Genomic DNA, 23676 nt, shown 5'->3' on the forward strand with positions numbered 1-23676 from the left:
AGTGTTGCTGAAGTAACTTGTGACGTATTACTCTTCGCTGTGCACCTGGGAAGTAGATTATACCAGAAATCCTCACTCTGTCTTTTGGGTTCAGGACGAAATCTGATTTAACCAGCCTCCATTCATTACAATCAATTCTTCCATCTTTCTGCCCTTGTCCATCTTTCTTTGTTCTCTTTTCTGTCCACTTGGTTAGTTAAAATCCTGCCGAATCGCCTGTGACATAAACCTTTATTCTATACTACTTTTATAATAAGCAAAATGTCACTGTGGTTAAACATTACATGTACAATATCTTTTGTTGTCTGGCGTTTGGTTCACTGTAGGACACAAAAGCCATTGTTTGAAATCTTGAAATGTCACCAATAATGAACGTACCATTTGAAAACAAGAGTCAGTTCACAGATGTGAATCATTTAAAGATGTTACATACGTGAGTCAAAGGCTGTTGGGTAATGCCATGGGTTTTGTTGGGCTGCGTGCTGATTTACAAATGCCTTTATGTCCAGTCATGCGTCAGAACTGACTTTCTTTTTTTCCTGCGTCAGCAGCGTTGAAGGAATATTGACAACAAATGGAGAAAGTTTTATTTACTGCACGCAGATGTTGTAGCATGGCTGGGGGTCGTGTGTGTTTTCTGAGCAAAATAACAGTTACAGTAAATATGCATGATGTTACAGTACAGCTTCACCACAAACAGTTTAAAGGAAAATTACAGTTTCAAACAACTCTGGTCTCATTTTCATAGTTTTGGCCATCAATTCTAATGAAATTATCGTCACAGAGTTAATTGTCGACATCGATAACAAGAAGTCTGATGGAGTCAGAAACACAAGCAGTTGTGAATAAATAACTAAATCGTTTATTTCTCATACTTTGGGCATTTTATAAGACAATGAATTTAGCCAAGTTTGTATTTGAGATTTCTTTGTGTACAGTTTTGAATTTGAGTGTGTCTCATCTCTGTCTCTCTCTCTCTCTCTCCGGCAGGCAACCACATGCTGCTACGAGTGTTGCCCTCAGTCTACCCCAGACAACCAGACACCATCCACTGTCACCTCGGCAACCTCACTGCGATGATGTCACGGCTGGAGTCCCCAGAGCAACAGCACCTGATCAGACTCATTCAAGTGGTTGCCGAGCAACATCCACTTGTGAGTGTTTGTGTAGTTTTATGTTTAGAAATGATGTAACTTAAACGATTCACTGTCACATCTGCAGTCTGTGTTATGTTTTTATAACCGCAAGGGCCGAATCATCTCACTTACATCACTGTCACTGTCCGCGATATAAATACAATTATTTTCATATTTTTAAAAACTTTTTGTCTGTACCACCTCCTTGTTTCAAGAAGCCTTGGCCCAGTAACACCTACAACAAGCAGCCTTCCAGCTTATAGACTATTATTTAAAATGATGATTTCTATATCCAAATAAATCAGAATTGAGAATCTGTGACCACGGCGTATGTTTATATTTAACTTGTGAATGTGTGTGGCTTTTTTCTGCCTATGAGTCAAGCTTAATCAGACCTTTTTACTGTTCAACTTTGCTATATCCTATAATGAGCTCATGTCGAAATGTAGAAAAAAGGCACAGGTTAGAAGTGAGGAAACGTGGAGTGGTGCATGTGGAGTACACATTTCTCATTAGGAATTCCCTCAGTCCTGCATATTTTGGAGCAGAGCTGCTGGTGTTCAACATGAGGGGAAAGTACCACATACCAGAAAACAGAGCACATGGTGGTAAAACATGGAGAGTCGCACTCACATGTGAAGCAGCCATCTGGAGTTATTCTATTGTCCACCCCCCCCCCCACACAGACACGCAAACTATTCCTGTTGTAGCTGCATTCATCACAATAGTTACCAAATCTTTGGCATCCTAATATTCACTTACTGGAAGTGATGCAAAATATTAAAAACTTTACATAATTACATAACTTTATTTTTACATGGTGTCAAACATCTTCTCTCTGAGGATCAGATAGCAGCAGGAGGGCCGGCAATGGTGGGCATTGTTAGCCTGATCCAGTCTAGTCCAGTCTAGTGCAGACCAGTGTGACCAGTCCAGATAATGAGGAGCAACTGTTCATCCCCTCAGTTTGCCCAGACAGTCCTACAGTCAAGCTTTTGTTTATGATTAGTCACCAGTCCGTTCATCTCACTCCAAGGTCACTCCTCTCACCTCCAGCCTTCATTAAGACACATCGAGCCTCCGTTTGATGGTGTTTGTCATTATTTGTTTGTGAGTGGAGACAGAATTACAGCTATAATTAAAAAATAATGGATATTACTTCCCCCTCTGTCTTTGTTTCCTCTCACCTGTACAGATGTTGAGCCCTCAGGTGCCTGTGCTGGTCAGTTACCTAGGAAACCAATCCCTAACTGAGGCCCTACTGGGCGCGCTCGTGGACGTGTCACAGGCCAGCCCCTCCTCACTGGTCAGCTTTCTGCCAGCGCTGAGGATGGTGGGACAACAATGCCCTGCTCTCCTGGGTCACGTTGCCAAAATCCATGGTGCCGTGGGTATCATCAGTGAGGTAAGAACACACACAAAGTTTGCAGACAGAAAGGCAAACAAATATTAAAATGTGGAAAAGACGTGGAAAGACGGGAACGAATGTGACCAGAGGTGGGTTCATATGGGAATAATGCTATAAATGCACCTGAAGTTTGCTAGGCAGTGGGTATTCTCACACACACACACACACACACACACACACACACACACACACACGCACGCACACACACTGAAACAGGCAGGAGTGATTATTTTAATGAGTAGGGAGGAATTGGCTGCACATGACTTGTTCTCTGTTGTTCTGCCAAGTATAAAACACACTCACACACCGGACAGGCTGGTGCTGCTCCAGAGGTCTAACACCTACATCAGTGAGAGGTCCGTCTCTCTCTCTACAGCTGAACAAATGAAGAAAACAAATCTAATTTGAAGGAACAGTTAAGGAGTCTGTAAGCTATAACCTAATGGTGCAAACATAACACAATTTAAGAGAACATTAACCTTGAGAAAGGTGCTTTTTATACATGTGAGAAAAGGAAAATCAGCTGTATTATAGAGGAGAAAATATGTTCTTCAAAAAGGGACAATCTCAACTGAACACTTGTGTGACAGAACTTCCTGCATGGCATTGTGCATATGTATTTGATTGCACCAATTTTATGTATTTCTCAAAATACTAATACTAATAAAACTACAGTTTTTGGAAGACTTACAATATCAGAATTTTCAGGGTCGGCTAAATTTGTCCCATGAGCCTCATTTTGGCTCATGGGTTAAACACTTGGCAGTGCTGCAGACTTGGCTGCTCTTTCCCCCTAATAGCACTTCTTTGGATGTAACAAGTGGTGTTTCAGCCATTAGCAGACTGCAAAAACACTCGAGCTTGAGGTTAATTAGCCCAGTAACTGGAGCACACTGCAAGGTGGCATCGCTGTTGACTGATGGGCTGGAGAGGGTCTCAGACACACACATTCACACAGTGGAAGGTCAGTCATTAAGTCTAATCTTATCCACTGCCTGGCTGTCTTTGAGGAGAAAACGAAGAGAATCGAGCCCATCTTCATTTTCAGACACGGTAGCAGCGTGGCACAGTCATGGTCCCCAGAGGATGAATCCTACTAATTTTGGTGATCCCCTGACGTTGTAGTGCCACCATTAGGTTGACATTTGTGGCTGTAAGTGAAATGACTCAACAACTATTGAATACACAGCCATGAAATTCGGTTCAGACATTCATGTCCCCTCAGGAAGAATTGTAATAACTTCCGTGATCCCCTGACTTTTCATCTCAGGCCATCAACAGGTCAGAGTTTTCATTGGTTCAATACTGTTGAACTGTACCAAATACCTGCAAAACTAATGAACTTCCCATCAGCCTCAGCTGTGCTTAAGTAGTAGAGTTTAGCTGTAGTTAAGTGCTAATTAGCACATGTTAGCACGCTAACATGCTGAAGTAAGATGGTGAACATGGTAAACATTATACAAAGTACAGCCTCGCAGAGCCGCTAGCGTGGCTGTAGACTCTTAGTCTTGTTCATAAGAGGGTTTAAATGAATACTTCTTCTGATTATATTATCTTTCCCTCCCATCTTAAAGTGGTTCAGAGCAGATCCTTCTTTGGTCAGGCTTTAAAAAACCTAGTACATGCTTGAAGACCTACAAGGACACAAGACTTGAAGTCAAGTCAAAGGATGATACAAGGCATACCAGTTGGTGTAAAGTCTATACATATTCCATACACCACGGCATCGACACAACTGTTGGGGAAGCATGCCTGACATTAGCCTCATGTGTGACCACACCGTGATTCACAGGCAGCGTTTGCATCTTCAAAGGTATTTTTGTGATTGCACACGTGTTTACTGTCTGCCCGGGATGAGATCATCTTTGCCCGGAGTAAAACCAACGTTTAAATCCAGTATTTTCCTCAGACAGCTTCTCAGAGACAAAACTACAAGCATGGCCTCACTGTTCTCCTCCTCGCTGTACGAGCAGTACGCTATGTCCACTGTCCTAGCCTGTTGGAAGTGCTGCCCTCTTTGGTTAGAAGATACATTACGCTTTCTTTCACTGATACCTAAACGCTTGCTAATGTGCAGCATACATCGAGAAATATTTGTTAAAAGTTGTGCCTTTAAGAGTCATAGTTTAAACAGAAAATCTAGTTTATTGACGAGATCCTCGACGCAAATTGTGGACGTAGTTTGGTTTCTGAAAAGCGGGGCACAGTTGTGGAAATACTGGATTTAAATGGTGTTCTCATCCCGGACAAAGATGTTCTCATCCCGGACAAAGATGTTCTCATCCCGGGCAGATAGTAAACACCTGTGCGATCATGAAAACACCTTAAAAAATAACGTAAAGTTTGCGCTGAGAAGTCACAGATGGGACTTCTGAGTATATAGTGCATGAGACAATTGTGTCAACTTGTGTTGTGCAGATGTAGTAAGTAATACATGAATGTCCACACAACACTGCTTAATGAAGGGTAGGATGAAGTCACACGTTCAATCAGTCTGTAATGTGTGTGTGCAGAGGGATGAAGGTGACAGCAGGGCAGGGTGAGAGCTCCGCTCTCTCTTCTCCTCTGGGTCCATTTAAGGCAGTTTAACGACAATTTGGGGAAATTAAGGAGAGGGGGAAGTATGGCATGACTGTCTTTAGATGATGCTTGCCCCTCCACGCACACATACACACACACACACACACACACAGATCGTGGAGCTGGAAACCATAATTAAGTTTTCTATTACTCCAGGGCAACCTTTGCTCCAAAAGCTCCCTTCCTCCTCAATCTTTTTGTCGAAGAACCTGCCAATCCAGCTTCAGCACACAAACACACACACACAGTTGATCAGACCTCAGTGTCCTGTCTTTCTTCACATTGGAACCATTTGGAAAATAACCCATGTTTTTCTGGGAAATGCCTCCACAAGGCCTCCTGGTGATGGCAGTGGAGAGTACCTCCTGTGGGTTCGTGATTCTGCCCCCCCCCCCCCCCAACACACACAGACCCACACACACTCTCTCTCTCACTGGGGTGCATTTGTGCTTGATTGTAACGGGATTGCACAACACTCTCTCTGGCTTCCTTTACCTCCTGAAGGGAGTTCATCTATATTGTGTTTCTGGACATATTGCTTGTTAGATCAGCATGTATCACCACATTCATCAAAGTACACTGAGAGAAAGAAGCCCCTGTACATTGTACTGCTGTCCAAACCAACAGTCCTTTCAGGTCTCAGAGATGTGTGTGATTGATTTGTGTTCTCATTTTAAGGCTGTAGTTTGTGGTGATCTTGTATTATACTGCGTTAGTCTTTCTTATTTTTTTTGATCCTCTTTCCATGTTAAATTAGCTAAGAAACATCTTTCAGTATCATTTGATCAAGTTAACTTTGTTTTAAAGCGTCACGAGCCAAAAAGGTTGGCAAGGAGACAGAGTATGACGGTCTGCCCAATATGGGTGATTTAAAGACAGTGATAGTAACTCCAGGAAAAACATATTTATTAAAAACATTATTAAAATATTGTTATAGTGTAACTTCATCGTACCATGGAGACACTAGCAAACCAGTGACAAGTATAAGATAAGATAATCCTTGTATATGATATGCAGTTATACCAGTTACTGGTGGAGGTTCATTAACATGTGGTTTTAAACTGGTCATTCTTTGTTACGTTCTGATAAGAGAAGTGTGATGTTTTTGTACTGAGGGAATGTCACTTTTGATGCACTTAAAACACACATTTTCAGATTTCAAAGTTTGAATCGTCTCTCCCTTGGTATATACACTCATTGTCACGAATAATTCATGCGCTCTGGGAGAGAAAGCACACATTCATGCACACAGCAGCATCTCCATGGGGCTTGTTAGGGAGAGAGATGGTGGCTGCGTGCCAGACTGCAGCTCCAGAGGAAGCAGAGAGATCAGTGTGCTGATGGACAATCAGGGGAAACTAAGCGACTGGGCAAACAAGGAAAGAAAGAGAAGGAAAAACACAACAGGTTAGTGGACAGAGAAAGGATCTGGCTGGAGCGATGCAGTGTTTTTCTTTTCTCTTTTGTAAACTCTGAATCATTCATTATTTAAATGAAGTTTTTTTAAACAGATATCTCTTGCACACAAACACATGTGCTATTGCCAGAGGAGGTTGGCTCCCAGTGTTGTTGGACTTGTGATAAAGGAGTGATGGAAATGAATGGGCCAAGGTGTGTCTTTCTCAGAGGATGTTTTTATACCAGTGTGTATGTGTGAGTGTGTGTCTGTTTGTGTATTTGCGCACACATGAGGCGGAAATAACTGATTTTCTTTCTGCAGATCAGCATCTGTCCTTTGGAGTAATATCTGTTACTCTGCCAAAGTTTTTTGGAGAACATGAAAAGTTATAATTAAATACAACAGTTCTTAGTTCAACTTCTTTAAAACTTCCTGTTATTGTGCTCTTTTACAGGATTTTACATAAGAATTTAGTCATGAGTCAAACCAGTGATGTGTTTAGGACATCAAGGCCAAGTGCTTTTTCCAGACAATTAAACATGACCTGTAATATTTGATGATTAAAGAGGGCTTCATAAGACCTGGCAGGCTTTTAAAAGTATTACAGTAAAATGTCTCACTTGCAAACTGTAAATGATGCTCGTTCTGCTCATGCTGTAATGTTTCGAGTCCTTAAAAAGTAAAAATCTGCCTGAACTGTAGTGCAGAAGTAAGCACATCCTAGTAAAGTCTATGTACCTGCAGCCTGCACGCCCCTGTTTCAGTTTAGTGTTCACAAACTCCTAAATACCTACTTGGCATGTTGTAACAGCATAAAGTCAAGTTCTACCTTTTCTGGTAGTTTTAGCATCCACATATAAATTTAGCATCCTACAGAGAGTGCTTGTGAAACATGCCCAAACTGTGCAGTAACTGCATTCTTCTCTCCTCGTTACAAGGTGTGCTGGAGCTCTGTTGGCTCTGTCGGTCTTTCTGTCCCTCCATCAATCAGTCGTCTCTCATCAGAGGAGGAGAGGGAGGTCTTTGGTCCTTTTTTCAGTTTTCAGTTTACACCACTTTGAAATGTGTCTGTTAGATAATGTTAAAACCTTGCAGTATATATAGTGACAAATGAAAGTACATGTTACTGTACATTTACAGGGCTATATTGATTATTATAAGAAACATACATACAAAAGAGAGGTATGAACCTTCCTTTGAGAACGCAGCAAAATGCATAACAAGTATTCTGTGTCAAAGGTGAGCAGGTTGTTTATGTTCTGGATACAGTTTACACAAAAAGCAGGCTGAGAGTAATGAAATGTGTGTTGTTACAAAGGCTGATGAGAAGGTAAGACCATTTGGGAAAAGTTTGCCCGAGAGCCAACTGCATGTGTTTGTATTTATTATTGTTTTTTTGTGATTTAGAAACAAAAGAAGTTACACCAAAACCCCCCAAACTGCTCGGAGGTGTAAAACAAATGTGTGTCGAATTAGATAAACTACAGTCTTAATTCACCGAACCACATGTTTCATTTCAAGCCGTCCTATAACACAACACTGGTCCCATTTTCAACCCACAACATTCAAAATAACCATCATTTGTACAATAATTAACTTTTCTTACTTCTCTGTTCAGGACCAGCATGGAGTACAACACCACATATCATCATTTTAACGTCTCGTCTCTCTGTTGTCTCCGCTCTCCAGACTCACGCTCACGGCTCGTTGGTCTACCTGGTGTCCCTTCTGGGCAGCATGGAGCACAGCTTTCACCACTCACTGCTGCTGGAGATCAGAGCTCTGACCGACCGCTACCCGTCTTTACTGGGAGGCTGCGGTAAAGACATCTACAGGATGAGCAACTCGTTCACTGCTATAGCCAGACTGCTGGGGAGGAGACTGGAGGAGAGCACGGCCGCGCACTGCAGGTCAGGAGAGACGCGTGTACAGGGACTCCCAGGCTGTGTTTTCATCCTCTAATGGGCCTTTTCCCTTTTGTTTATGTACACACCTATCCAGAATATCCATAAATACCCTCACATGCTCTCAAAGACATCCTCACATACAGAATAAAATTGTTCCACATTTTGGGTCAAGGCATATTTGCTTTCTTTCCAAAAAGAAGTTCCATCATGTAACAACCCATAAAATCACTTCTTACATTTTCTACAGGTTAAAGAAACAAGATATAAATGGTTCATTTGTGAAAGTTTACCTTTTGACAGAGACAGGCTAGCTGTTTCCCCGTTTTCAGTCTTTGTGCTAAGTTAAGCTAGCTGGAGGTAGCGCCATATGCAGACATGAGAGTGGTATCGATCTTCTCGTCTAACTCTTGTCAAGAAAGCCAATAAGGGCAATTTCCCAAAATACTGAACTATTCTGTTAAATGTGTGAATTAAAGAACACAGATAAACTGAATCTGTCCTACTTCCATGTTTGGTGCTGATCTGATCAACAGTGGAGTTTCTCATTTAGGACTAGTAACTTGATTTGGAATATTCAAACGGATACCTCATGTTTTGTATAGTCATTACAAAGAACTACAGTACTACAAAAAAGTAGCTCCAGAAACCCAAAAGTGATTCCTCTTCCAAACAGGAGCATAACAGGGTATTTGCCTAAAACAGTGGCTGATTTATCTGCGTGTTACAGAGTCAAGAGTTTTGAAACTTGTTTGAAACTTGCACAAAGCCAAGAGAACACACATACTGAGCTCACACATTCAACTGATTTGTGGTACTAAAACCTAAAGAATCTGGGTTTATAACAACATGTCATAATTTATATACCATTAAAATGTTTTTCCTCATTCCTCAATCCTGTCCTCCTTCATATAATCGCTTTATTTACAATAAATGGAAGTCGTAAAGCAGTATGCACCATATAAGGACGGAGTGTGCATGTGTGTTTGTGTGTGTGTGTGTGTGTGTGTGTTAATGTGCGCATGTTGACTGGTGTTCATCTGGCTGCGGTGTGGGAATGACACGCACAACTCTCTCTGAAATAAGAACATTGTGTGCAGGATTGGAGGCTTCCAAGGCTTTGCTTGGGGTCCTCTGGAAGAAAGATAAAGGGAACAGGGAATCGAAAGAGGGAGGGGGGTTTATTAGTGAAAGAGCAGGGGGCTGAAGACAGAAGAAAAACAACAACAGGGCAGTTGGAAGTCCTCTTTCAGCAAACAAGTGGACTGTTTAATGAAGTTATAAAGGCCACTTGTGGAAAAAGAAAAGCGGCCAGAAAGAAAGAGAGGGAGGGAATAATTAGTTTTTTTAGAGGGACAAAGAAGAACAAAGCCAACGAGAGAGGGGGGAAGGTGCAAAAGGGGGAGAGAGGGGGACACATGGGGTGAGAGACATAGAAATAGAGCCGGTCATCGTGAGAAAGCGAGAATTACAGGAAAGGGGGTAGAGAGGGGGAGAGCGAGTCCACTGAAATCCATCCAAATGTGTTTGTCCAGCTTCATCTCACGTGTTTTACAGGGTGGACGAGGCGTGCCCGCCATCTCCCTGTGTATCTCTTCCGGGGGGAGCAGGGGCGTCAGAGCAGCGGCTGCAGGTGAAAATCCAGGCCTTTGAGGAGAAAATGGGGGGAGGGGGGGGAGAGGAGGAGCTGGAGGAAGACTCTCCTGCCCCCCAGCGACGCTACAGCCTGAGCCAAGCCGTCAGGGAGGAGAGGCGAGAGATGAGATTCAACAGGTCGGTCAGGGTGTAACGGCTCTGCGGAGTGTTTGCTCAGATCTGACTGGATAATAAAAATGTCTTGTTATGAGGAATAGACTGTTATCACTGTCACTGTGTGGATTTGATTTGATTCCATGTCAAATTAACAAAATATCCCTTGAGCCAAGAGGACATTACTCTGCTTCTGTTTATTGAAGAAAACACAAGACTATCCAAAGAGACAAAATGCTGAAAAGCTGAGAATACACAACTTGGAAGCTCAATCCTGTTGGATGTATTTACATAGTTGTTGTTGTTGTAGTTCAAAGTGTACAGTTTTTGTTGTGGAGTCCTTTCAGTGTAATTAAAAGCTAAAAGACAGCAGTTTTCTTGCAACAAAAAAGATATTTAGGCAAAGGCAGAGACTGATTACAAGAGATCAGAATCATTTTGCTGTTTTACGTTTTTCTCTTAGTTGTTCCTAAGCCCTGGAAAAATGTGTCAAAAACAGGAAGCAGACTGAGTTTTAATTGTTGAGGTCTATAATTTTGCAGCACTTTGACTGTTTTTTATTTCACCGTCTCTCTTAGGTCAAAGAGCCTGGCCCTCCACGCTGTGCGCTCGCGCTCCATCAACTCAGACACCGGGGAGGACGATGAGGGGTTGGAGTCGAGCCCAGACAACATCTTCTCCAGCACTTTGGTGAATTCGCACTCAGAAAACCAGGAAGCTCCGCCTGCTGAGAGGAAACTGACGGGCGACGGCTCGACTCCCATCACCGTTGCCCTGGACTGCGGCGTCAAAGAGGCGGAGAAAGGTCAAAGCAGAGAGGAGGATGGAGAGAAGGAAGAGAAGGGCGAAGCTGACAGACTCTTCATCCATTTAAGAGACAATATGGAGGCAATCAGAGAGTTCTGTAAAGACATGGTGCAGCAGATCCCCATCCCAGAGCAGTGTGTGATAGAAGGTAATGTGAACACGACCAGCAGCTTTGTTTCCTTTGAGATCAGCACCAGAATGGTGGATGATAAAAGGGTTCACAGAGAGAGGCAGAGGGAGGGTTTGTGTAACCTGCTGAACCTGAGCGAGATTACAGTCAGGCGTGGTGGCCGGGGTTGATTAATGATGTGGTATGAATACACCTCCTCTTCCTCCTCTCTCCTTCCCACTTTCACTCTGGAGCTCACATACACACACTCACACATGCATGCAGATGCAGCTTTGCACAGCAGTCAGTGGCACGTTGATTAGTGTCTATTGAGCCCCAGTCGGACAAGGATTTATTTCTCTGGGGGGAATAATTTAGATATTGCACGTGAGTGATTTTAATCCTATTATTTATATCCTGTCTGGACAGTCACATTATATCGTATCTCTGACTTTTTCTGTGTGAATAGGTGTGTTTCCAGTTATTGAGTGCCATCAGCCCAACCAGGTGAAGAGGATCATATGTTTTTCCTCTGGAATGTCTCTGTTATGAACCCCTACAATTTGGCAGTGGGTCAAATTCTGTCCTGAAGCAGTTTAGTTACAGAAAAGCACAGCAAATATATTTCTAACATGTTTCATTTCTTTTTGTTATCTCTCCCTAGACCTCATCCTCATGGGTTTACATTATATGCAACCCACCATGCAAAAAACAAACATTGGTTGATATCTATTCTTTGCAGTTCAGATTCCAACTGGTATCATCTTAAATAGATTAGTTGTTTGCATCAGTCTCTGATAGACCTTTATCTAATAGCAGCAAACCAAAGCTATCTTATTGTCAACTTATCCCATGAAAAGACCCAAACCTCTCTCTCCATACTGGCTGGTTTCCTTACCCTGTCTTTCAGTCCCAAACCCTTTCATTCCCACAGAAGAATATATATATATATATATATATATATATATACATATATATATATATATATAGCTTCAGATTTGGCGCTCTAGTGATTGTTTCCAGCAGCAGGACAGTGTATGTGGGATTGTCTCTGAACCATAATAAAGAAACATGTCACCCAGTGCAACTGTGTGCTCATGTGTTTTTGGACAGCAATGGAGGTCTTTGGCTACACAGGAAATACATCTTAGTCTGATCAATTTATTGTTGGTTTTGGTCTTTTCATAAGATTTGTTTTGACAAAAACAGTATTCCCAGACCTGTCCTTTTATTCAGACTCTCGTGCACTTGCCCTTAATCTGGAGTGAAAGAATGTACCATAATGTAAAAACTATGAGCCAAACTCTATGGGGCAAATGTCATGGAACCAATTTGTTAATGGAAAAATTAATCAAGGTATAGAGGCAGAGAATTGTTTTGAGGTGGGCTGGGTCATTATATTCAGTTACATCTATACAACACAGGCAGGTTTAAGTAGAAACAGATGAATGTTATGCATACATATGTAGTATGCAAGAAGTACATGTATATATGGGTGCAGGGGTTTATGTGTGTGTGTGCACGCATACTTTCATGCTATAAGTCTGGCATGGGGGGGGGGGTCAAGCAGTTCATGTGAAAAAACAATGAAATGAGAAACCTCTTACGTCTCCAAACTAATCTAATCCATTTTCTAAAACTTTGTAATCCATTTTCACATTTCCCCTCTCATCCCTCTCATATTCAGGGATTTGATATTTTATTTTCATTCATGTCTTGTGATTTCCGCTTATTGTCCATATTTCAATTCGATTTGCTTCACTTGAATTAAGACTTCATTGCCATCTTTTAGCTGTGCCTGTCATCTCCTTTTCCATATTGAATCACATTTTTTTGTTTTACTCGATCCCACCCTGTCCCCAAAATCATAAATATAAAAACATAAAATATGCTGAAATGCATTTGAAAATAAATATGTCTTGCATGTAGACAGATGTGCATATTTTACAAGGTAGACATAAGATACATGGAGCTGGACAATAAGATGTCTGGGATCTCACACACCTGCAGACGTTCACACGCACACAGTCAACACATCAGTTCACACATACTTACATAAATATGCATTTGGGCAGTACAGTCCTTTCTGTGTTCCTTTGTCTGAGCCATCTGCAGCAGTGAACCACACCTATGGGGACACAGCTTCATTCTTTTGAACATATTAAGAACAGACAAAGCTCACACACACACACACACACACACACACACACACACACACACTTAAAACACGACACGAGAGGTGATATTTTGATTGACAGGAGGGGATGTTATTGCTCCGCCTTTGGCCTTCATGTCATTTTAACTAAGAGGCAGCCAGGGGACACACACACACACAGACACACACACACACACACACACACACACACACACACATATACACACAGGAAACAAGACAAAAAATAACAAACTCCTCCTTTGGCCTCTGGTTAATTTATTAAATCTGAAAATGAATGTAAATATACAATTATTAAACACACACACACACACACACACACACACACATTCCTTATCCCATAATTGGTGCTTTGCATTTGCTCTCTTATTAAGTCTCTTAATGAGAATCAACCCCCAAGGCACTTAGGATATGATGTCACAGGTGGTCTCAGCTGGATGATGTCATCGTGCTGCTGGCTGACCGACACATCTGCTGCTGACCCTCCGTCTCAAGGGATGATGAGGATTACACGGAAGAGTGCACATGCACATGTATACTTAATCCAAACATATACACACACACACACAAAGTATACAGCGTCACCGACTGTCGGATACAAACAAGCTCTCTCAGAAACACGCATGTGCTAATGAGTGAAGCAGCATAAACAGACACATGTAGTTTCAAACATTTCTCTTTCATAGATTCTCCTTTTTATGAATTGAGATAAACTTTGTTTTGTACATTTTTATGGCATTTGAGTTTATCCCATTTGACAGTGTTGACCAAGGAATGTGATATAATACCGTATATTATATCTTCCATGTTAACTCTATTATTGATGTACCTCTGTACAGTGAACACATAGATCTATTATATATTATATGAAATGTTGTGGAACCAGAAGCTTTCTCTGACATGTAAGATTGTTTTTGAGTTTGAGCCACTTCAGTCACCTGAAGCGTAGGTATTTTCACTTTATTATTAAGACTTGTAGCAGATATCCAGCTTAGCTTCAGAGATTTAACAATTTGGTTAAGGGAATAGATTGATTCCTTTAAGCATTTTGGGAAATGCACTTACTCGCTTTGGGCAGAGAGCTAGATGAGACGATGGATACCACTCTCGTGTCTGTCCTGTTAATATAAGGCTACATTCAGTTAGCTTAGCTTAGCAAAAAGACTGGAAACAGGGGGAAACAGCTAGCCTGACTCTGTTCAAAGGTAACAATTTGTTGTCTTACGGGGGAAGCAGTTGCCAGGCAACCAGTGGAGACTTCATTATAGGTGGAGCTGTCATTCTTTGTTTGTATATGTAACCTGCTTTTTGTTCATATGGATGTTTGCCTGTCAAATACCTATATAGATAAAAATGTTGCATCAATTACAATTTTTGGAGTTTGAAAATGTGTTTGTGTGCGGACAACCTCTCCTTTTCCTTTTGTGTCCTGTTTTTTTGTGCTGCACCTTTATCCGCTTTCTTTGCTTTAAGTGGTGTCAGTCCTCTTATCTAAGATGTACTGCATAAAATTCATATTTACATGCTTATCATTCAGCTAAAATAACATCCTTATTATTTTTACTTTGGCATAAATTAAATTAAATACTAAAATGAACCACTTCAAAAAGAAACCTTCATTATTTCATTTTCTCAATCTAACAGATGATTTCCACATGAAGCACAGAAACTGTTGGTTTCACTGGTTTCTTCTCTTTGGCTGAGAGGTGGGAGTTCGTGGGAGGTGGCGGTGGGAACTTCTCTGATAGTTACGAGACGCAGTGTCCTTGCATGCTATGAATCACTCTGTAAATATGTTTCCAAGGTTACCCAAGACCATATGTGCAAGAGACAGAGAGAAACACTAACTGACTCTGGTTCAGCTTGGGAATTTTAATGTGCCATGTTTCCGCATCTGCTACATATTAATGACTTTGCCATTTTCATGTGGTTTGTGTGTTTGTGTGACAGATTCAAATCGAGGATGTGTCGCCAAGCTGTCATTCTCCTGTCCTCTTAAGGGCCACTACTGTCTGTACGCCAAGTCCTGTTTCAACCTGACCAGCCGACAGCCTCATCTTTGGATTCACATCATGTTGCTACACCTACAGGTGCACAGAAAACTGGAGCCCACAGCTGTAATTCACATAACATGTCATTGTATCTGAAACCATTTATACATGTGCAGTGTTAAAATACTGCACAATGTAAAGCATAGACTAAGAGGCTAGCAGCTCTGTGAGGCTGTACTTTAAGCTAAATGCTAACATCAGCATGCTAACATGCAATGCTAACATTTGCTAATTACCACCAAAGTACAGCTGAGGCAGATGGGAATGTCATTAGAGTTCAGGTATTGATCATCCATAGCATTGCTAAGAATATAAGGTTGCAGTTTTATCTTCCATAAGCTGTCTTTGAATGTGGTTCTGGTGTATTTGGAAGCTACTTGAAGTTTTTGCTCTCTGAAGTTGTATTACATTGCAGAACAGAAAGAAATTTAATGCCCTTTTGAAAACCTTGACATCTTTCCATTTAGCAGTAAAACCGAAAAGTAAGACTCAACAGAGAGCGATACAGTTCAGGATCCTGGTATGCAAAACGTGGTTGCATCTGTTTAAATGTAAAATTGCAAACCAGATTAGCTTTGGTTTTCCCATCCCTTTTTTTCTGCTTTTCCCCCCATACTTTTCCTCTGTCTCTATCAAACCAAATCTCTGTTTTGTGTAACTTTTGCTTTATTTTCTCTCTGTTTTGACCAGAGTAAGTCCAGTGTCCCTCTGTGCTCCAAGGACCAGTGTGTCCAAAGACTTGCTTCTCTTTGGGAGAAGACGCAGCTTAAAGGAGCTCACAGCTTTCCCATGGCCATGACGCAGCACACCACCCCACACAGGAAGGTACCACAGTGTGTGTGTGTGTGTGTGTGTGTGTGTGCTGCTTCCTGCTAAAAGCTATCCGTCTGTAAAGGGGATGAAGTAATCGGTAGTAAAATAAATAAATAACAAAGTTCCAAGATAGGAAAGTGTCAAAGTTCAAGATCCAATTTGTTTAAATATGGAATTCACTAAATGGACATTTTTGTATACAAGGCCTCTGCTCACCCCGACTCCTCATCTTTATCATGTCTATGTTTGTGTGTGTGTGTGTGTGTGCCTATTTCATTGTCTGTTTTTGTAAGTGCGTGGATGTGTGGGTGGTGTTCCTCGTGCTGCCCCCGAATGATGTGACAAGCTAAGTGGTCGCTAGGAAACAATTAGACCCACAAAGAAAATACAGCTGTCGTTTGTCTTTCTCTAAACGTGTGTTGTGGCGGCAATGAGATGGACCAGCTATGGTTACCATATGGATCTAGAACATACCCAGTTATACATAAACACACACACACACACACACACACACACACACCAACTGTACACAGGGCAGGAAGACTCATGCTGTGAGACACTCAGTGGTTCAAACATGGTCGTAAACTTCTGCTTTTACCGTCTTCACTCTTTCGGTCTCCAGTAAAATCTCTGATTTACCTGCTTGGTCACCAGTAAAAAATGCTTTCTGCTGTTCTCAACTGGCCCGAGCTGGACCACTCGTACCTTAAAGGAACATTATTTGCTTGTTTGAGAGTTAGATGAGAAGATCAATACCACTTTTGTGTCTGTAGGAAAAAGATGAAGCTACTGCCAGCAGCCAGTCAGCTTATTTTAGCTTAAAGACTGGAAACAGCTAGCCTGGCTCTGTCCAAAGGTAACAAAACAAAAGCCAAGTACACAGGGTAGACTAACAGAATGATAATGAATGATTTAATGTCTCTTTTTGCTTTAAAAATGTCTCCAGGGAGCACCAAGAAAAACCACAGAGAAAAGACGATGAGATTTAACAGGAGAGAGGGAGGAAGAAGGTCACGGCCTTTACCTCCATCCATGTGCTCTGCATTTCCTATTTGCTTTCTTTCCCTCTCTATTAGTCTGACAGCTTCACTCCTGTCACTGTCAGCCAATCAGAAACACATGTAGTGGACGACGACAAGGAGAGAAGATACAGGAAGGGAAGGGAAGCTGTGACATATGAGACATAAAAGGTTATCGATTAAGTCTGTACTGACAGGGAAATTTAAAGGGAGACTATAAGGCTTTATGAGGCTTCAGAGATTTAAGATGGACTGATGTACGGCCTCTGACAACTCAGTTTAGTGGTTTTATGACAGAGAGATAATAGAAAGCTGGTGTGAGCGAAGAGGAGAGGGATGGAGGGAGCTTCAATAATGAGAAGGGGGAACGAGGAGAAGGATGGATGTGAGATACTCAGGAGGAAAAGGTTGAGAAAGATACAGTGAAGGGTCTGTCAGGAGTTAAGAGGTAAAGATAAAACTAATATTAAACTTAAATGAGAAACTGGAGAGCATTATGGCCTTCTTCTTAGAGGAAGAAAAGGGTGACTGGATTGACCAGATGGAAAATGAAAGAATTAACATATAAGAACAGGAGACGTTAGTATTTGAAGAGAAAAGAGGTTTAAAAGTTGTTGTTTTTTTTAAAAGGAACATGAGGGGGAGAAAGGAGGGAAGACGTTTACATTATGAGATGCAATTGAAGAGGAAAGAGAGGAAGGAGGAAAGTTTGGTGAAAAGTTGAGCAAAAAAGATGATCTTTCACAGCATAAGAGAAAGATATGCTGAATATATTTTACTAAGAAATATTCAATCCCCAGGGAGGAGAGAGTTATGGTTAAAAGAGAGGAAAGGACAAACATATTATAGTAAAAGCAGGAGAAGTACAGACCGAACACGAGGGATGATGGTGGAATTGTCTAAAGAGAGAATGAAGAGGGGGAAGCTAAGTTGGAAGAGGAAGGTGGACGTGGAGAGACTGATTGTAATGTAGAGAGATTGTGAGGAGGATGTGGCAAGAGAAAGAGGAAGAGGGGGAAGACGTGGTGTGAGATATGTTGGGAGGCCTGCGAGGGGAGATACTTGACAAGCATTGTTTCACCTTTTGTCTTTCTTTTGCATTTGTTGATACAACTTTGGTGGAGGAAGAGGTTGAAGGAGAAAGGCTGAATACCAGCAGATAATAAATAAAGCTAAAGACAGAGCTGGGACTGAGATTAGATAAAGACAGGAGGAGCAAAAGGACTTACAGCATCTGGTTCACATGTGAGAATTGTTGCTTCGGTCTGTGCCTGTTTGAAATGACATAATGTCAGGACCCCTGTTGATTTTCTTTATGCCCAGACAGAGCTAAAGATAAATGTCAAGAGAGACAGAAATAAAGACTCTGCCTTGTTTATTGCCTTCATCCATCTCTCCTCCACTCCCCTTCCCAACACTCCCACTTCTCATCCACTCACCTTTCTCCTGACTTACACTCCCCTCTCTGCTCCTCCTCCTGCCTCCACTTCCCACTGCCCTTTCTCTTTGTCTGTCTGTGGTTAACTTTATTCAGGAAGCCTCCAAAAAAAGCTTCTCTGTCCTCTCCTTGTATCTCTTCTTGTTCCCTCTCCTCTCCAGGTTCAAATGAACCTTTACGACCTCCTCAACCAGACTTGCATGTAGAGTAACTGAATTTAACTGTGTGCCATATCTAAAGTTATTTAATCAGTTAATGAAGGATTCTTTAAAATGTGAAAACAACACATCAGACACACATTTTTTCACCTTTTCCAAAATATTACTGTAAAATTGATGCAGCTTTTTCAAACTTGTCTTATCTTCAGCACCAACCGACGCTTGAGGACATTTGTCTGACTTCACAACGCTCCCTGTGGAGACACAAACACTCCCCAGGACACGTAAACATGTCAAAAATAAGTGAGACTACAAGGATAGCAGTGGAGTCATCTCAGCCTACTTTTTCTCTTATTTAACAAGATTGCATTTTAAAACTGAGTATGAGAACAAGAGTTGCTTCTGGACATATTCTGCAGATACAGTCACAGCTCTCCGTCATTGCTGTTGTAGTCTGCCTGCAGTCGTCGTCAGTCATATGCAGTTACAATCTTGCATCTTGATCAAATTATAATGATGCTCTACAAACAATGACAGGGGTGGGTGGGGGTGAGGTGCATTAAGAGAGAGAGGGGGCGGCATATTGAAATGGTAAAGGAGGTTACATGAGGATAGACGGATTATATTCAGAATCACATAATCCAGCCATTGTTTCTTCATCTCTTTACTGAATCCACCTCTCTGGTCCTGATGAATCAAATATGGAGCTGTGTTTGTCCACATCAGCCTGTTGCCCGGTTGCAATTGCTCTAAACACACCGACTTCTGTAGTCTGAAGTTTTCTGGTAATGGATTCAGAAAGCAAATGTACATTTGTGCTCTCGTACTCATTTCACTTTGTTCTTGATGCATTTCTTGTTGTGTTATGCAGCAGATTTCTGACTCACAGTCTGTATTTAGCTTCTTGCTTTTTGAGAAAAGATGATTCACATCAGCTTTGCTTTGTAATCAGTAAACAATGTTAAAGCAATTTTAATGACCTTGGCATTGGTATAGGAATTCATTTTAATGACCCTGAAAGCCAAAACTCGATGGAATGGAGATTATTGTAAAATTATTCAATGAGTTAATGTCGGGAGCATTCCTGTCTGTCAGTTTCAGCTCATTGTTTAGCTCTCCGGCCCACAGCTACACTGTTTTGATTCACTCTCACCGTTCTCATAGCATCTTTTTCAACCACAGGATTCAGCAAAAAAAACTCCTCAAAACCCCTGTACACTACCATCTCAGCACCAAGCGGCAGATAGACAGTTAGCGACTAGCTGGTGAACATAGTGGAGCCTTTAGCAGCTAAAAATATTTCCCTCAGGAGTTGGTGGAGACCAAAAACAGAGCTAAAAGAGAGTGAATATTGGACTTCGTCAGGTGTCCAGAAACACGACTCTGGTGGATGTGCAAATAAGCAACAGCTTAATAGCAACTTTGCCGTATCAACTTAAAAGCTGATGATGTGTCAGTGTTGTGTTCACAACTTCTTTCCACTGCCCCAAAGTCGCCAATAAAAGTCAGTTATTGCAGGTTTTAGTAAAAGTACCAACACAACAATGTAAAAATACTCCATTACAAGTAAAAGTCATGCATTCAAAATTAGTACAGAGTATTATCAGCAAAAACATGTAAATGAAGTATCAAAGTAAAAATATTTCTTTTAGAAATGGCCCCTGTGGGTGATGTATTAGTATATATGACAATATTAGGTTAGATGGAGCTAGTACTTGTGGGGCTTGTGAGAAACAGATTTTTAAAAAATGGTCAAAAATCAAAGCAGAGGCCAAGATATCCTGATTTTTGGCCTCTTGTATGAGTCACTCCCCAAAACCCTGAATCCTTCACATTCCAGACTTTTAATAGACTCTCTCTGCCTGATGAACGCTAACATCTTTCAAACATCACACAGTTTGTAAGGCAAGCTTTCTGTTAGAATATTTATTTAGTGAGATAACCCTAATGACATCATTAGAGTTATTTTTTATGTTACTTTAGAAAGCTCCCTCTAGAGCCACATGAAGACATTATACATTAACTGTTTTCACTGTACTACTGAGTGCTACTACTTATGAGACGAGTAAACTGAACTTCATCTATAAAATTGGTGGAGTGCCGATTCAACATTCCACATTACCATTTGGCAGCTTGCATTTCATCGTGTGTGTTTTTTTATGTGAAATTACAATATGCAAAGTAACTACAGCTGTCACATTAACGTACTCTCTCTTCAACTTGTCCTCTTCATCCACCTTTCTGTCTTTCTGTCTGTCTCTGGCTTTTCCAGTAATCATAATCAGGATTTCTCACCATTGCAACATATGTCTCCTGACGACCGCTCAGTCCCCCAAATATTAATGTTCATGTAAACCCACAGATCTCTCTCAGCCACACATGGTCCTGGTTTATCTGTATCCGCAGGCAAAGCCCTTTCACCTCCATTATTTAAGTTGTAACAACACAAAGAAAGCTTTATGTATGGGCGAATCTAAATACTCTCTTAATCACATATGCACCCGCTCATGGCACTGTGTGTGTTTGTGTGTGCTGCAATGTGTGTTTTAGTCTGTGTTTCAGTGGTCCAAATGAGAATACACAGCTTTCACATTTACATCCTCGCTCATTAGCATCAAGGACTGAAGGGGCACTGAAAGTCTAAAGGTCAAACACACTAGTAGCTCGGCCATTACAGCTGCCTGTTTTTCTTACATTCCTTCAAATCCAGCCCCCTCTGGGCGTTTCATGTGAGTCTAACTTTGCTGTAGTGAGAAACACTTCTCTTGTTCTTAAATGGATCATCAGGAAATATGAAAGGTCCGCGGCAGGGTCAGAGTTCAGAGACATGATGAAGCAGTGGATTCTGCAGGATATTTAAACTGTGAATTCATTGTAGAGAGATTTGGTTAAACTGCACAGATACAGGAGAACACACACACACACACACTGTCATCAGTCATGAAGACTGATGACAGTAATCCATCATCTCCTTAAATATTTCTCCAAACCAGCCGAAGATAAATTTGTGTTATCTCAAGTGTCACTGAAGTGTGTTTGTGTGTATTTGAAGTGAAGTATAAGTCTTACCATGTGCAGGGGGTCTTCAGGGATTTGGAATGGGGGGGGTCTTGGTTTCCATTACTTTCTGTTCTGACACACACATACCACACACCGATGCACAGTCCATAACTGGAATGTCAAGCTCTTAAGTACCTCTTAGAGTTGAGGGCCACTTATCATTTGTGCCTGTGATTGTCTATATGTGTGTGTGTCTGCATGTACAGCAGCCTTAACAAGCGTCAACAGGTTTCTGTGGGCCGTTTAAACCTCTCCTGTAAATTCTCATTTCTTTTTCCCCATTTCTTCTTTCTCTTGAAAGTGTTTTGTGTAGTAGAACAGCCTGATACTGTAAATAAACGTATCAGCCTATCCTCTGTTTGTTTCGTCTGAGTACACCAGTTGTACTGTACTCCACTGTACTCCTAATGCACAGTGTTGTGAGTGTGTGTGAACTACGTGTGAAACCACACAGGTGTGCAATGTAAATAAACAGCAACCAGCAGCAAACAATGTGAGCAGAGCCACTTTGCTGTTGAATTTTAGTATTTTATTCAAGCTGAAGGTAAAGAGAGGCTTCCTGTACAGATCTACACTGACACTCCAGATATTAGAATATAGAATGGATATGAGAAAATGTATGATGCAGGCTTTACTTTCATGATATAGAGCCGTTCAAATGTCATATTTGAGTAGCTTTTCTAATTTGAATGCAGTCCTAAGTGTGCTCTGTGCAGCTGTAGTGATGTACGTATGTGTCCCAGTGAGCCATGACAGTGTGACGGGAACCAGCATGCACAATACCAGGAACCTTTTCCTCCTGTGACAAGTCAAAATGTCTTCTGTGAAAAAGGCCTATTGTCAATATCAATAACGACATAGCAACTAGAAAGTTTAAATAAAGTTACAGGATGGTTTTAATAAACATTCTGTTTTCTTTCCCTCTGTCTTCAGGACCTGGACAGTCTCCAGATTCAGCTGGAGGAGGTGCGCTTCTTTGACCTGTTTGGCTACAGTGAGGAAGAGGGAGGCTGGCTCTGCTTCATGTGCAACAACCCTGAGAAGGCTACAGGTACACACACACACACACACACACACACACACTTAAACACGAATCCAACTATACATAACCATGATTAGAGTACAACATAGTTTAATGTGCATGCATAACCAAGTCTGTTTCATACAAACAAACACGTTTGTGACGCTTCCACCTCCAGTACATTATTGTCCTTGACAGTTTGTGTTTTTCAGTTTCAGATTTTCAGATTGTTTAGGATCGGCAAACACTTCACTTCAAAAGTTGACATCTACCTGGAGATGAATGAGCTCTTGGTGTCAGGGCCAAAAAAGTGTTAAAAGAAAAAGTTGAGGCAGAGAGAAAAAAAGTCATGAAGACAGGAAGGAGGGAATGAATGAGATAAATTGACCTGTAAAAACAACTTAATGTACACTTGCACTCTCACATATTAACCATCAAATGAAACACTTTGTGTGACAGACTGCGCTGTGGTTTCCCTGAGTTGCTCACAGCCCTTGTTGCCTTCCTTAAACAGAGCGATGAACAAATAAGGGGGGTTTTAAAAGATGTTTTTCTCATTTTCAGTCATCTCACCAGCTTTGTTGGGCACATTCGTGCTTCCCCTGGGGTCTGATGGTTAAACCAACACAGAGCTCCATGAGATGTTTTCACTCAAAATGCCCTCAAGGGGAATAATCTTTTCCCAGAACAGTGAAGGAAAACGGAGCAAAGAGCAGCTCTTATTTAATAGCTGCCAGTCTGATTTTAGTATCGCGATGAAGGCTCAGTCACCACCATCATGACTCAGTTCTGATTAGTTCACTTTGGACCAGAGACCCCCTTCGATGAGCACTTTGTCCCGATGAAGTCAG

The 23676-nt window shown here is 41.4% G+C and overlaps 1 protein-coding gene across 3 annotated transcripts in view; it reads left to right on the top strand.

Annotated features, from left to right (window-relative positions):
• Positions 1-23676, top strand: part of veph1 (ventricular zone expressed PH domain-containing 1) — a 63204-nt gene that overhangs the window by 25156 nt on the left and 14372 nt on the right. Inside the window, exons 4-12 of one of the 3 annotated variants that reach the window (XM_070906369.1) lie at positions 991-1154; positions 2332-2541; positions 8213-8447; positions 10035-10200; positions 10755-10837; positions 10883-11131; positions 15216-15355; positions 16007-16141; positions 22738-22855. In XM_070906369.1, the coding sequence (XP_070762470.1) occupies positions 991-1154; positions 2332-2541; positions 8213-8447; positions 10035-10200; positions 10755-10837; positions 10883-11131; positions 15216-15355; positions 16007-16141; positions 22738-22855 (1500 nt within the window). Of the gene's footprint in view, positions 1-990; positions 1155-2331; positions 2542-8212; positions 8450-9984; positions 10201-10754; positions 11132-15215; positions 15356-16006; positions 16142-22737; positions 22856-23676 lie in introns of all 3 variants that reach the window. The other 2 variants (XM_070906367.1, XM_070906368.1) reach the window with 2 other exon arrangements.

The sequence above is a fragment of the Enoplosus armatus genome, chromosome 5, assembly GCF_043641665.1.
Source record: "Enoplosus armatus isolate fEnoArm2 chromosome 5, fEnoArm2.hap1, whole genome shotgun sequence".
Lineage (NCBI taxonomy): Eukaryota > Metazoa > Chordata > Actinopteri > Centrarchiformes > Enoplosidae > Enoplosus > Enoplosus armatus.